This window comes from Meriones unguiculatus, chromosome 11, assembly GCF_030254825.1.
Source record: "Meriones unguiculatus strain TT.TT164.6M chromosome 11, Bangor_MerUng_6.1, whole genome shotgun sequence".
Taxonomy (NCBI): Eukaryota; Metazoa; Chordata; class Mammalia; order Rodentia; family Muridae; genus Meriones; species Meriones unguiculatus.
In genome coordinates, this window is record NC_083359.1 from 2,331,381 (window position 1) to 2,343,909 (window position 12,529).

At 52.2% G+C, this 12,529-nt stretch overlaps 1 protein-coding gene across 1 annotated transcript; it reads left to right on the plus strand.

Annotated features, from left to right (window-relative positions):
- The first annotated feature begins 21 nt into the window (after positions 1–21).
- Chrnb1 (cholinergic receptor nicotinic beta 1 subunit) lies at positions 22–11,021 on the plus strand. The gene is made up of 11 exons (XM_021648192.2): positions 22–180; positions 270–409; positions 814–858; positions 1,534–1,643; positions 1,747–1,855; positions 2,103–2,250; positions 2,796–3,005; positions 8,022–8,245; positions 9,139–9,311; positions 9,626–9,773; positions 10,030–11,021. The coding sequence occupies exons 1-11, from the start codon at positions 123–125 to the stop codon at positions 10,168–10,170; spliced, it is 1,506 nt and encodes a 501-aa protein (XP_021503867.1). The 5' UTR covers positions 22–122; the 3' UTR covers positions 10,171–11,021.
- The last annotated feature ends 1,508 nt before the right edge of the window (positions 11,022–12,529 follow it).

The following is a 12,529-nucleotide window of genomic DNA, read 5'->3' on the forward strand; positions in this document are numbered from 1 at the left end:
GGGGCGGGTGGGCTGGCGGCTGCCCCCGGACAACAGGTGCACATTCCCGGGCGCCTCGTCACTTCCCGGGCTGGCGGCCTCGCCGCAATCCGGACCGAGTCGGCGAGCCGAGCGCCCGGGCCATGACCGTAGGGGCGCTGCTGCTGCTCCTGGGGGTGCTCGGGGCGCCCCTCGCCCCGGGTAAGTCGGTTCGGGCCCCGAAGAAGCGGTGACAGGGGCCGGGGTCGCCGCCGGTCCCCCCGGAGCGTCACTCGGCGCTTTCCTTCCAGGCGTCCGCGGCTCGGAAGCCGAAGGCCAACTGCGAGAGAAACTTTTCTCGGGCTACGACAGCTCGGTGCGGCCGGCGCGGGAGGTGGGCGACCGCGTGGCGGTCAGCGTGGGCCTCACCCTGGCGCAGCTCATCAGCCTGGTGAGCGCGCGCGGCGTGGGGAGGGCGCGGAGGGCGCGGGCGGCCCGGGGGCGGGCTGTGCGGGGAGACGGACAGGCCTCTGGCGGAGATCGACGAAGGATCGGGCCAATGAACGAGCGCGTGGGCTCCGCACACCCGCCTGGGGGCGGAGTCCGAGGCGGGGCCCGTGGGAGTCCAGGGGGCCCGGCACAGCCTAGCGTTCGGGCAGCGAACAACCCGGGGCGGAGGTTCAGGGTCGGGTGGACAAGGCTCTGGGCGCGGCCAGTGACTTGAGCAGGAGATAAAGGCCGGGAGAGCAGGCGGCGGCATCTGTTTCCAGGCGAGGCGGGTGGAGGAGAGGCTCCTGCGGGCAAGGGCCTCTTCCCGCTTCATTTCACTTCTGCCTTCAAAACTTTCCCTTCTAGAACGAGAAGGATGAAGAAATGAGCACAAAGGTGTACTTAGACCTGGTATGGAGACCCCGCGGGTTAGGGAAGGGCATCTGCCGCCTTTAAATTACTCTCTTGGAATGCCCAGCCCAGTGAGATTGTGTGTGTGTGTGTGTGTGTGTGTGTGTGTGTGTGTGATGACTTCATAAAGCACATATATAACAACCCACGCGGAAGCCTTGATAAACAATTATTTAAAACACAAGTTTGGGGGGGTCACTAATTTGAAATCCCGTCCATTAAAGGGCCGTGAACTGCGGTTTGAAAATCAAACTGGCGAGTGCATCTCCTCAGTAATTTTTTTTAATTATTTTATGTGGGTGGGTGTTGTGCCTGCATATGTCTAAACCACATGCGTGTCTGGTGCCCGTGGAGGTCAGAAGAGGGTGGCTGATCTCCTGGAACTGGAGCTACAGATGGTTGTGGCTTCCCTGTGGGTGCCGGGAATCCAATGTGGGTCCTCTGGACGAGCAGCCAGCGCCCTTAACCACTGAGCCGTCTCTCCAGACCCCCCTCTCCGGTTTTAGAGCCTGACAAAATAGAGCCCAGTGCGGGGTGGTGGGGGGACTAGTTGACGTGAATCCCGGAGAAGGAAGGCAGAGCCGGAACCCCTTCCGCTTGCCCCACATCAGGCCGGAGCTAACCCCCTCTTCCCAGCCTCTCCCTGGTGCAGCCCTTTAGCGTCTGCTTCCCTAGGAGTGGACAGACTACAGGTTAAGCTGGGACCCGGCAGAACACGATGGCATCCAGTCTCTCCGCGTGGCTGCTGAGTCCGTCTGGCAACCCGACGTGGTGCTGCTGAACAAGTAGGGGTCTTTCCACAGCCGTGCGGGTTGAGGGAGCCATGGGGGGGCGGGATGTCCCGGGGGACAGATGCAGATCCCACACAGAGAGGACCCTTCCACGCAGCAATGACGGCAATTTCGACGTTGCCCTGGACATTAACGTCGTGGTATCCTCCGAGGGCTCCGTGCGCTGGCAACCCCCTGGCCTGTACCGCAGCAGCTGCAGTATCCAGGTTCCCCAGGCTTGTCTGTTCTCAGCCGACCTCGCTCCCCAGCTGCCCCCAGTCCCAAGCCCTATTCCTCCCTCCCCTCTTGATTGCCCTGACCTCCCGTTGCCCTGCGCACTTTCTTTGGTTTCCGTGGTCCTCCGCCATTTCTCTGGCGGCCCCTTCTCCTCTGTAACCCGAATTCAAGGACCTCCCTATCTCCCCTCATGCTAACCCACTCTCTGCCGGCTCCAGCGTCTTCCCCTCCGCCCAGGTCACCTACTTCCCCTTCGACTGGCAGAACTGCACCATGGTGTTCAGTTCCTACAGCTACGACCCCTCCGAGGTCAGCCTCAAGACGGGCCTCGGTCCTGACGGCCAGGAGACGCAGGAAATCTACATTCATGAAGGCACCTTCATTGGTGCGTGGGCATGGTGCTCGCACCCCAGGCTGAGAAGCAGGCCTTGTCCTGGATGCTTAGTGTCACCTGGTGGGGTCAGCGAGGTGGGGATGACCGTCAACACTGCAAATATGGCGGACACCGAAGCCAAGTGTGGAGGCCTGAGCCAGCCTTTAATGCCAGCACTTGGGGGTGGAGGGTGAAGAAGGAGTATTGCTTGTCTATCCAAGGCCAGCCTAGACTACATTGGAGACCCTGATTCTTGAAACAGATAGACAACACACACACCACTCACAGGGAAGGTGACACGGCCCAGTGGTAAAAGCTCTTTTAGAGTAAACCTGACACCCTGAATCCAATCCCAGGAACTTACAGGGGAAGGGGAGAACTGAGAACTCCCCAAACTGTCCTCTAACCTCCAATTCCCATTGCAGCACACACATACACAATAAGATCAACAAAGAGGCAAGCAATATGGCAGCTGAGAGGTTCACTAGCTTTGGCTGCCTGGTGTGGCATGACTGGGGCAGCTGCCACAGCTGTGTTCGCTCCCTCTGCCTCCTCAGAGAACGGCCAATGGGAGATTATCCACAAACCCTCCAGGTTAATCCAGCTTCCAGGGGATCCCAGAGGAGGGAAGGAAGGGCACCGCGAGGAAGTTATCTTCTACCTCATTATCCGACGGAAGCCTCTCTTCTACCTGGTCAACGTCATCGCCCCATGCATCCTCATCACCCTCCTGGCCATCTTTGTCTTCTACCTCCCACCGGATGCAGGTAATCGGCCAGGCGGCCCAGCTCTCCAGGTCACTGGCTTCTTCCTTCTCACCTTTAGTTCAGATTTTTGTTTTTTAAGGTGTGTGTGTGTGTGTGTGTGTGTGTGTACTCACAAATGCCCATGAAGGTCAGAAGTGAGTCCCTGGACCCTTTGCAGCTGGAGTTGGAACTGTGAGCCTCCTGAGGTGGACACTGGGATCTGAACTCCGGTCCTCGGATAGAGCAGTGGCCTAGTTTGCTTTTCTGTAGCTTTGATAAAAGACCAACCAAAACCAACTTAGGGGTAGAAAAGGTTTTATTTGGCCCTCTGGTCACAGCTCAGCCCTGAGGTAAGCCAAGGCTGGAGCTCAAGGCAGGAACAGAAGCACAGACCCTGAACGGGTGCTGCCCACTGGCTGGCTCAGTGCCCATTGGCTGGCTCAGCTGCTTGCTTTGTACGAGCCAGGACGATTCGCCCAGGACTGGGACACTGCTCGTAGCGGCCTGGGCTACATCAATTAGCAATTAAGGAAATGTCCCCTACACACCCACAGGCTAGTCCACTGAGGTCATCCTTCAGCTGACGATTCTTTTCCAGGCAAGTGGACAAACGGAAGCTAATCCTGACAAGTGTTAGGTGCTCTTAGCCATCTCAAACCATCATGGCTCGGATATCAGCATGCACAATTAGACCCAACTATGGGCTCTGCTGGCTCCTCCACTGGCTTCTCCTCACCGAGTAACATTTTCACCCTCCCTTTAGAGTCCAAGCCTCCCATTCATGGAGCTCCCACGTCTGTGACAAACCAGATTCCAGACTGAGCCAGCTCCTCTGTTTCCCGTCCTTAGCAAAGCACCTTCCTCCTACCTTCCAGGCACCAGCCGGTGCTTTCCCTGGCTGTCTCCCTGGGAAACGCCACTTGACTTTTCCTCTGTAAGGAAGTACAGCATAGCAGGAGGGTAACCCTGGTCAGGTTTCACGATAACTGTGTCATTGCTATCCTGCCGCACAGGATTATTCTGAAGATTGACTGGGTTAATAAGTCTGTACCTGGCACCTATGTAAATGTGCTTTTTATTGTTTTTATACTTTTGAGCAATTGATGTACAGTAATACAATTGAATTATATGTGCAAATTCTAATCTTTCCAATAACCTTTCAGACAAGTGCCAAATTGTCATTCCCTTTATAGAGAAGGGTAAAGAGGCTGAGGGAGTTAATTTATTTGTCTGGCATCACACTCAGGTCAGGACCTCTGGTATTCAAAATGTGTTTACTCCCTGCGCTTGGGAGGCTGAGGCGGGACTATTGCCTGCTGAGAGTCTGGCGCCAATGAGTGTGAGATCACTGGAGCTTCATAAGCAAGACCCTGCTCAAAAGAAAAATCCAAAACACAAACGAGCAAATATGAAAACAGACAATAATTTCCTCACCTCTGGACCCAGTCCTCTATTCAGAAAGGGAGGGAGATGCGGTGCAAGCACGTTTCCAGGTCCTGTACGATGGCTCGGTGGGCGAGATGCTTGCTACCCAGCTCGAGAGCCTGACAGGAGACTGTTCTGGGACACCTCTCAGTGCTCTGTGATAGTCTCTGTCCACAACCCTGCCCCCACACACATTAAAAAGAACCCGCTTACAGTCACTTCCTCCCAGAACAGGGCAATGTTGGAACGCACGATTATGGGACCAAAATAGAGTGTACTGTCCGGCTTATCCATCCAGTGCCTCTCATGAAGTCCGTAAGGCCTCTTGTGTGACACAGGAAGACTCAGCCACTTTGTTTGCTGATTTATTTTTAGATTCCTCAAATTGCTGTTATTGAAAAAGCTACGGAGATTGGCCTATTCACTCATGCAACTATGTCTGTGCAGTTTCTGTGATATGCTAGGCACTGAAGCGTATCAGGGAATAAAACTAATAGAATCACATTGAGAATGTAGCTTAAAGGCAGAGTGCTAAAACAGGTATAGGTGGAGCTAGTCTATGTTCATGAAGCCCTGGATTCTACCCCTAGCACGGGGGAGGGGAGAGTGGCAGGGGATAGTTCAGTTGCCAAAGTGTTTACCTAGTTACCTAGTTAGCAAAGTGTTTACTTATGCATGAAGGCCTGAGCTCAATCTCCAGAACACATCTATAAACAAACAAGTAAATAAAATCACTGACCTTCCTTGGCATGTGTTCTTGTCGGGAAGACAGTCAAAAACTGCTGTCTGCCATCACATATGAAAAGAACAGTGGGCAGCTTTGGCGCGCGCCTGTGATCCCAGCACTCAGGAGCCAGAAGCAGGTGGAGCTCTATGAGTTCAAGGCCAGCCTGGTCTATAAAGTGAGTCCAGGACAGCCAGGGTTGCACAGAGAAACCTTGTCTCGAGGGAAAAAAGGAAAAGAAAAAGTTGTTTGTGTTTTGTTTTGTTTTTCTAGATACAGTTTCTCTGTGTAGTCCTGGAACTCAGTTTGTAGATAGGGCTGGCCTTTAACCCAGAGATCTGCCTGCCTCTGTATCCTGAGTGCTGGGATTAGAGGTGTGTGCCACCCCACCCAGTTTCTGGACATTCTAAAGAGATTAAATAGAAGAAGTTTTTGAAAGACTAAAATGGGATGGACTCCTGTAATACCAGCACTCAGAGTTCTAGGCTAGCCTCCGCAACATAGGGGCTTGTGGGTTACTGTCTCAAAGGGGCTGGGGATGTAGCCAACACAGGAGAGCATTTGCCTGCCACGCATGACACCTTCGACCCATGTCACAGAATAAACTGCACACAGGAACAAAGCTCTGTAATCCGAGCACTTGGGATGGGAATGAAGACAGGAGGGTCAGGAGTTCATGGTCACCCTGTGGGAGCTCAAGGCCAGCCTGAGATATGTGACTCCTCCCCAAAAACAAACAGAGCTAGACACGAGGCTCAGCTGCTTAAGACACTCACTGCCAGGACCAAGGACCTGAGTCTGATGCCTGGAACCGACATGAGATGGCAGCAGAGAATGGACCCTTGCAAGTTGTGTGCCATGGCATTTGTGCCCCCCCACACACACACACATACACGCTTACAAACACAAAGTTCAAATGTGATCAAACAAACAAGAACATCAAATGAGAACAGGGCCAGGGGCTGCATAGCTTTTCTGATTCAGGGTCTTATGTATTCCAGAGAATGCCACCTACATTCACAGAATAGGGAGTTAAAAAAAAACACCAGGGAAGGAGGATGAGGGAGATGGCTCAATGGTTTAGAACACTGGCCTGCTCTTCTAGAGGACCCAGGTTCAATTCCCAGATACCCATGTGGCAGTTCACACCTGTTTGTAACTTCAGTTCCAGGGTTCCTGCCGCTCTCACACAGACATGTGTGCAGGCAAAACACCAATGCACATAAAAATAAACAATTTTTTTTTTTTAAATTAGGGAAGGTGGGCATGGTGATACACAGTCCATAATCCCAACACTGCCTGAGGCAGGGGGATCACCTTAAGTTTGAGGCCAGTCTGGAATACCTATAGTCAGTAAGTTCCAGCCCAGCCTGACTACCATGTAAAGCCCTGTCTCAAAAGAAGAATACAAGTGTGGTGGCACAAGCCTTTAATACCAGCACTAGAGCCATGGGTTCAAGAGCAACCTGAGCTATACAAAAAAATTATAAATCTCAAAAACACACATAAAAGGTGCTTCTTTGCATGAAATATCATGGCACTGTAGGATGCTACCTGAAGCCAAGTGTGGTGGCACATGCCTTCAATCCCAGCTCCCCTACATCACACACCCTGCCACCAGGCAGAGGCAGGTGGATCTCTAAATTCAAGGTTGGTCTCTCTAAATTCAAGGCTGGTCTGGTCTACATAGTGAATTCCACACCAGCCAAGGCTACATAGTGAGACCGTGTGTGTGTGTGTGGCAGTAGCAGCAGCCAGCTCCTGTATACACCTTCATTAGGGGGATCCCTAGAGCTCCCTGGCCTGTCCAGCTAGCTGATAAGGCCTCCAGGTCCAGTGAGAGACCCTGATGGAGGGTGATGGCAGAAGACACAGAATATCAGCCGCTGTTTCCTGCCCTCCCAGGAGAGATTATATACAGCATGCATGCATGTGCACACACACATTAATAAAAACAGCTTTTGAAAACAAAAACAGGGAGAAAGTAAACATAGTAAATTCGGGGGTAAGGGGAATCAGATCAGGAAGCTAATGACAAAGGCTTCTAGACCACAGTAAGAGCAGCCTGTGCATGCCTGTGTGTGCATGTTTATCTCGTTTTAAGACAGGGTTTCATATAGCCCAGGCTAGACTTCAATATGTAGTTGAAGTTAGCGAACATTGAACTCCTGATCCTCCTGCCCTACTATCAAAGTGCTAGCATTGGTGTGATGCTAGGCCTAATTTGCTGTATATGTTAGTAAGGTAATAACATATAGCCCGACCTCCTTCAAAAAACCTTTTCTGGTACTGAGAATCGAATCCAGGGTCTTAAGAATGAAAGCAAGGCTGGCACTCTTCCAGCTCATTAGTATGTGCGGCCCTGCCCGGCCTTCTGTTTGCCTAAGTCGTCCAGGTTGCTCTTGAATTCATTCTGTGGCCCAGAAGCAGGCTTTCAGCCTGCAATGCTCCTGTCTCAGCCTTGGGAGTAGCTGGGACTCAGACGGCAGAGGCCTGGCTGGCTAACAGCTCTCACGGTGAGTAAATCGGCTTGCAGACTTGTTGAGTTTGGGGTTAGACGTTCAGCAGGAAAGCTGAGCAGGCACTCGGATGCTCAGAGGCAGTTCGTGCTGGGGGAACAAATGCAGGCAAATGGTTTTTCCAAAAGCCTGCCCTCAAGTGGAGCCGTGAGAGGTAATTCTGCCACAGAGGTTTCCTTCTGGTAAAGGCATGGTCATGGACGCCTTTAAACCCGGCACTCAGGTTACTGGAGGAGGCAGAGGCAGCAGACTGCTGTGTTTGAGGCCAGCCTGGGCTCCGTGGCAAGTCCCAGGACAGCCAGGCGTCCTTGCGCAATGAAATAGAATGTTAGGAAAAGATCAATCCTGGCTTTCTCCCCGCCTTCCAAGGAGAGAAGATGGGGCTCTCTATCTTTGCCCTGCTCACGCTCACCGTGTTCCTGCTGCTGCTGGCAGACAAAGTGCCAGAGACGTCCCTGGCAGTCCCCATCATCATCAAGTACCTCATGTTCACCATGGTCCTCGTCACCTTCTCGGTGATCCTGAGCGTCGTGGTCCTCAACCTGCACCATCGCTCACCCCACACCCACCAGATGCCCTTCTGGGTCCGCCAGGTAGGACAGAGCTCCTCCTCCAGCCTGTCTTCAATCCCTATCTTACCATCAACCAGGTGTGGGAAAGGGTGAGGCCGGCCTGGGTTACACAGTAAGATCCTGTCTGCAAGTGACAGGAAGAATAAAGGAAGGAAAAGCATCCTTGCATTTGGTTTTATGTCCACATGCTGCCCCTCCTCCCACCAGCCTGGACTTGACTTTCAGACTGTGAGGAGAGCTACAGCTGGCACAGTGCTTGCTGAAGGGCATTACAGTTTGTTTTACCTCTCCATCCTCATTTCACAGACCCAACATGCTCTTCATCCATTCAGCTCACTTAGAGGCCCAGGGGCAGATGCCATCAGGTTTGAAGACTCTGAACCCTCAGTTTCTCAGGGTGCTCCCAGCCAGTTAATGAACTTTTTTCTTTCTGAGACAGGTTTTCTCTGTGTAGTCTTGGCTGTTCTCCAACTGGCTCTGTAGACCAGGCTGGCCTTGGACACAAAGATCCACCTGCCTCCGCCTCCTGTGATTACAGGTGTGTGCCACCATGCCTGGCCTAAAAGAATTCTTTTAAAATTTGTGTGTGTGTGGGGGGGGGGGCGTCTAGCATACATACAATGCCTGAATGTATGTATAGGCACTACATGTGTGCCTGCTCCCTGAGGCCAGAGCATCAGATGCCCCGGAACTGGACTTACAGATGGTTGAGCCACCATATGGTGCTGGAAACCAAACCAGGGTCCTCTGGAAGAGCAGCCAGTGCTCTTAGACGCTGAGCCATCTCTCCAGCCCTTGAGCTGTGCAGTCGCGGCTCTGTCAGTGCAGCGCAGTGAGACCATGAGCGCACAAGCAGGGGACGGATGCCTGGAGCACATGCAAGCCCTCTGCAGTGTGCCGCTTCTACTCTCTAGATCTTCATTCACAAGCTCCCTCCGTACCTGGGTCTGAAGAGGCCCAAACCCGAGAGAGACCAACTGCCCGAACTGCATCACTCTTTTCCTCCAAGAAGTGGCTGGGGCCGAGGAACTGATGAATATTTCATCCGGAAGCCTCCAAGTGATTTTCTTTTCCCTAAACTTAACAGGTAAGACCTACACTCACCGCGCTCACTTGGGCAAGGGAGAACTACAGCTCCCAGAAGACAGTGGAAGCTAGTGTGGTCTAGCATCATGGGAGCTGTAGTAGCCCTGAGTCTGCTTGCGTTGAGAGAAAGTGGCATTTTAAAGCCTAAAGAGCCAGAAACCTGCAAAAGTCTGGAGAGGTCGGTGCTGCCGGGGAGATGCAGGACCCCCTCGGGTTGGAGGGCTGCCGGGTGACTGGAGGGCCAGCTGGCGCAGGGTGCTGGAACTGCTCGCTCTCTGAACCCAGCGCGCGGCCAAACAGTCCCTGCCCGCACAGGTTTCAGCCTGAACCATCCGGCCCGGACCTGCGACGGCTTATCGACGGCCCGACGCGGGCTGCAGGTCTGCCTCAGGAGCTACGTGAGGTCATTTCTTCAATCAGCTACATGGCCCGACAGCTGCAGGAACAGGAGGACCACGACGCGGTAAGCCCCCCGAGGCCGAAGCCCGCAGGTCCGGGGCCTTGGCCCCGCCCCCAGCTCCAGGCCCCGCCCCCAGCAGCCGCTTCCGCTCCGCTCGCGAAGGCGCTTTCCGGCCGGGGCTTGCTCACCAGCTGTCGCTGCTTGTGCTTGCCCTTTCCTCAGGTCCCCAGTGGCGGGACCTTGGCGGGAAACCGTGCGGGGCGGGCTTCCCAGGGCTCCCGACCCGGGGCGTCTGTGAGCGTTTTCTGCCTACCCTCAGCTGAAGGAGGACTGGCAGTTTGTGGCCATGGTTGTGGACCGTCTTTTCCTGTGGACCTTCATCGTTTTCACAAGCGTCGGGACCCTGGTCATTTTCTTAGACGCCACGTACCATTTGCCCCCTTCTGAACCTTTTTCTTGAGGACCCGAGGGCCGTTTCTGGCCAGGAGTTGCAGGTGTTCTGGGGCTGTACGGCGCTTCGCTCCTGTGGGAGCCTAGTTTCTGGGAAGCCGCTGAAGTGGGGCTTGGGGGCTGGCAGGGTGTCTTGGACACACTGGAAATGTCCTTCTACTTACTTAGGGTTTTGTCCTTCTGGGGTTTTGTTGTTTTTGAGACGGAGTCTCACTCTCTGGCCCAGGCTAGCCTGAACTATGCTGTCCAGGCTTGCCTCAGATTCCCAGGGATGTCACTTCCTTAGTTTACCAAGTGTTGGGAGCCAGCACGTTTGGATGTGGATCCTTGCAGCTACACTTAGGGTTACAGATTAGATCTCTAATGAAATAGAACCGTAAGCAGCTGGTAGATTGTAAGCCTTTTGAGGACAGGAAATGTGTTGGTGACTGTAATGTCCCAGCAATGCTTAGGGTCCTAGCCCATAAGTTTGTAACATTTGTTGAATCTTCAACAGAGGGAAAAATTGGGGGGGAAGGAAATATATAGAATACTGCCTGCAACTCATGTTGTGATTAACCGTTTCTATTTTTAACTTTCTATAATTTATTTTGTAATGATTCCCACCTTTGGACTGAAAAAAAATTTTCCTAAAAAGATCTTATTAAGCCAGGCATGGTGTCTCCTTCTTAGAAGACCAGCATTGAAGGGCTGAGAGGATTCCTGTGGGTTTGCAGCAAGGCAACTATAGAGCAAGCCCTTGTTTCATACAAACCACCTTATTCAAGTTCCAGCTTTGGCACACAAACCCCTAAATGACTCAGACTGTTTCTGTCCGTAAAATAAAGCAGATAGTGGTATATACCCATAGAGAACTCCAAACAGTGTATGTCAGAGCTTTCAAACTGGTTGGGTGTTTTGTTGTTTTGTTTTATTTGCCCGTGTTCTTGGGCTGCACATCATTCATCGGTTTGCTTTAGAGTAGCTGGAATTGAACCCAGGGCCTTGCGTACACTAGGCAAGTGCTCTACCCCTGAGCTGCTTACCTTTATGTTTCCTTCATATTTTTTTCCTCCTTTTTTCTAAGACAGGGTCTCTCTGTGTAGCCCTGGCTGTCCTGGACTCAGTTTGTAGATCAGGCTGGCTTTGAGCTCACAGAGACCCACCTGCCTTTGCCTCCCGAGTGCTGGAATTACAGGTGTGCACCACTGCGCCCTGCCCTGCTACTATTTGGTTTTTCTTGAGATGGGGGTCTTGATAGTCCAGACTGACTGAACTCACTGCAGAGCTAAGCACAACCTTGACCTCCTGATACTTTAGCCGTATGCTACCAAGCTTAGGTTTTGTTGTTTTGTTTTAGATAAGAGGGTCTCAGTAAGTTGTTCAGTCTGGCCTTCAACTATCTTGCCTTTGAAGTAGCTAAGATTACAGGTACACAGCACCATGCTGGGTTTTTGTTTGTTTGTTTGGTTGGTTTTTTTGTTTGTTTGTTGTGGGTTTTTGTTTTTGTTTTGCTTTTGAGACAGTGAGACAGGGTCTCACTATGTAGCCCTGGCTAGCTTAGAACTTGTCATGTAGACCAGGTTGGCCTCAAACTCCACTTGGTTCTGCTTCCTGAGTGCTGGGATTAAAGGTGTGTAATTTTACATTTGAATTAAGGGCTGGAGAGAGATGGTTCTGAGGTTAAGATCATTGGCTGCTCTTCTAGAGAACCAGGGTTTGATTCCCAGCATCCACATGGGTAACTCCAGTCCCAGGGGATCCAACACCCTCTTTCTAGCCTCCTCTGGCACTGTACATGTGTGGTACACAGACCTACATACAAGCAAAATACTCACACACATAAAATTAAAGGAAAAAAGTATTTGAAGCATAGTACCTTTACAACTTGTGTATTTCACAGACATTTGTATCTCTGGCTTCTCTTGAAAACATTAAACAAGCTACAGCAACACTAGAGCTGCTATCGCTGTTAACAGAGGCTTGCCAGGGCTGTCAGTGGCTGGTCAGGGCCCTTAGCCCAGACAAGCTGCCATCTGCCTGACCAGCCTTACTCATGTTCCCAGCTATTCCTCCATAACAAGAGAGGCTGCCCAGCAGGCAAGATGAAGGCGATGAGGAGACAGGAGTGGAAGGAGAGCTATTATGGCCATGACAACATTTCGGCCCCAGTATACTTTCAAACTTGGAGTTGGTTTAAGGCAAAGGTTATTCTGGGACACAGAAATCTTGCATTGTACTCACTGAGGATGTATCTAAAGGTGTTGGGGGGAGGTACTGCATTTTTGAAGAAGGGGCCTTGTGAAGCCCAAGCTAACCTGGAACTCCATGTAGCTGAGGATGACCCTGAATTTCTGACCCTCTAGCCTTCACCTCCTGCATGCTTTCAT

Excerpts from the sequence above, each read along its gene's own strand:
- Chrnb1 (XM_021648192.2), top strand. The coding sequence starts at position 123 with ATGACCGTAGGGGCGCTGCTGCTGCTCCTGGGGGTGCTCGGGGCGCCC. Across the intron at positions 3,006-8,021 it reads CTACCTCCCACCGGATGCAG|GAGAGAAGATGGGGCTCTCT; the intron begins GTAATCGGCCAG and ends CCGCCTTCCAAG. Across the intron at positions 8,246-9,138 it reads TGCCCTTCTGGGTCCGCCAG|ATCTTCATTCACAAGCTCCC; the intron begins GTAGGACAGAGC and ends TCTACTCTCTAG.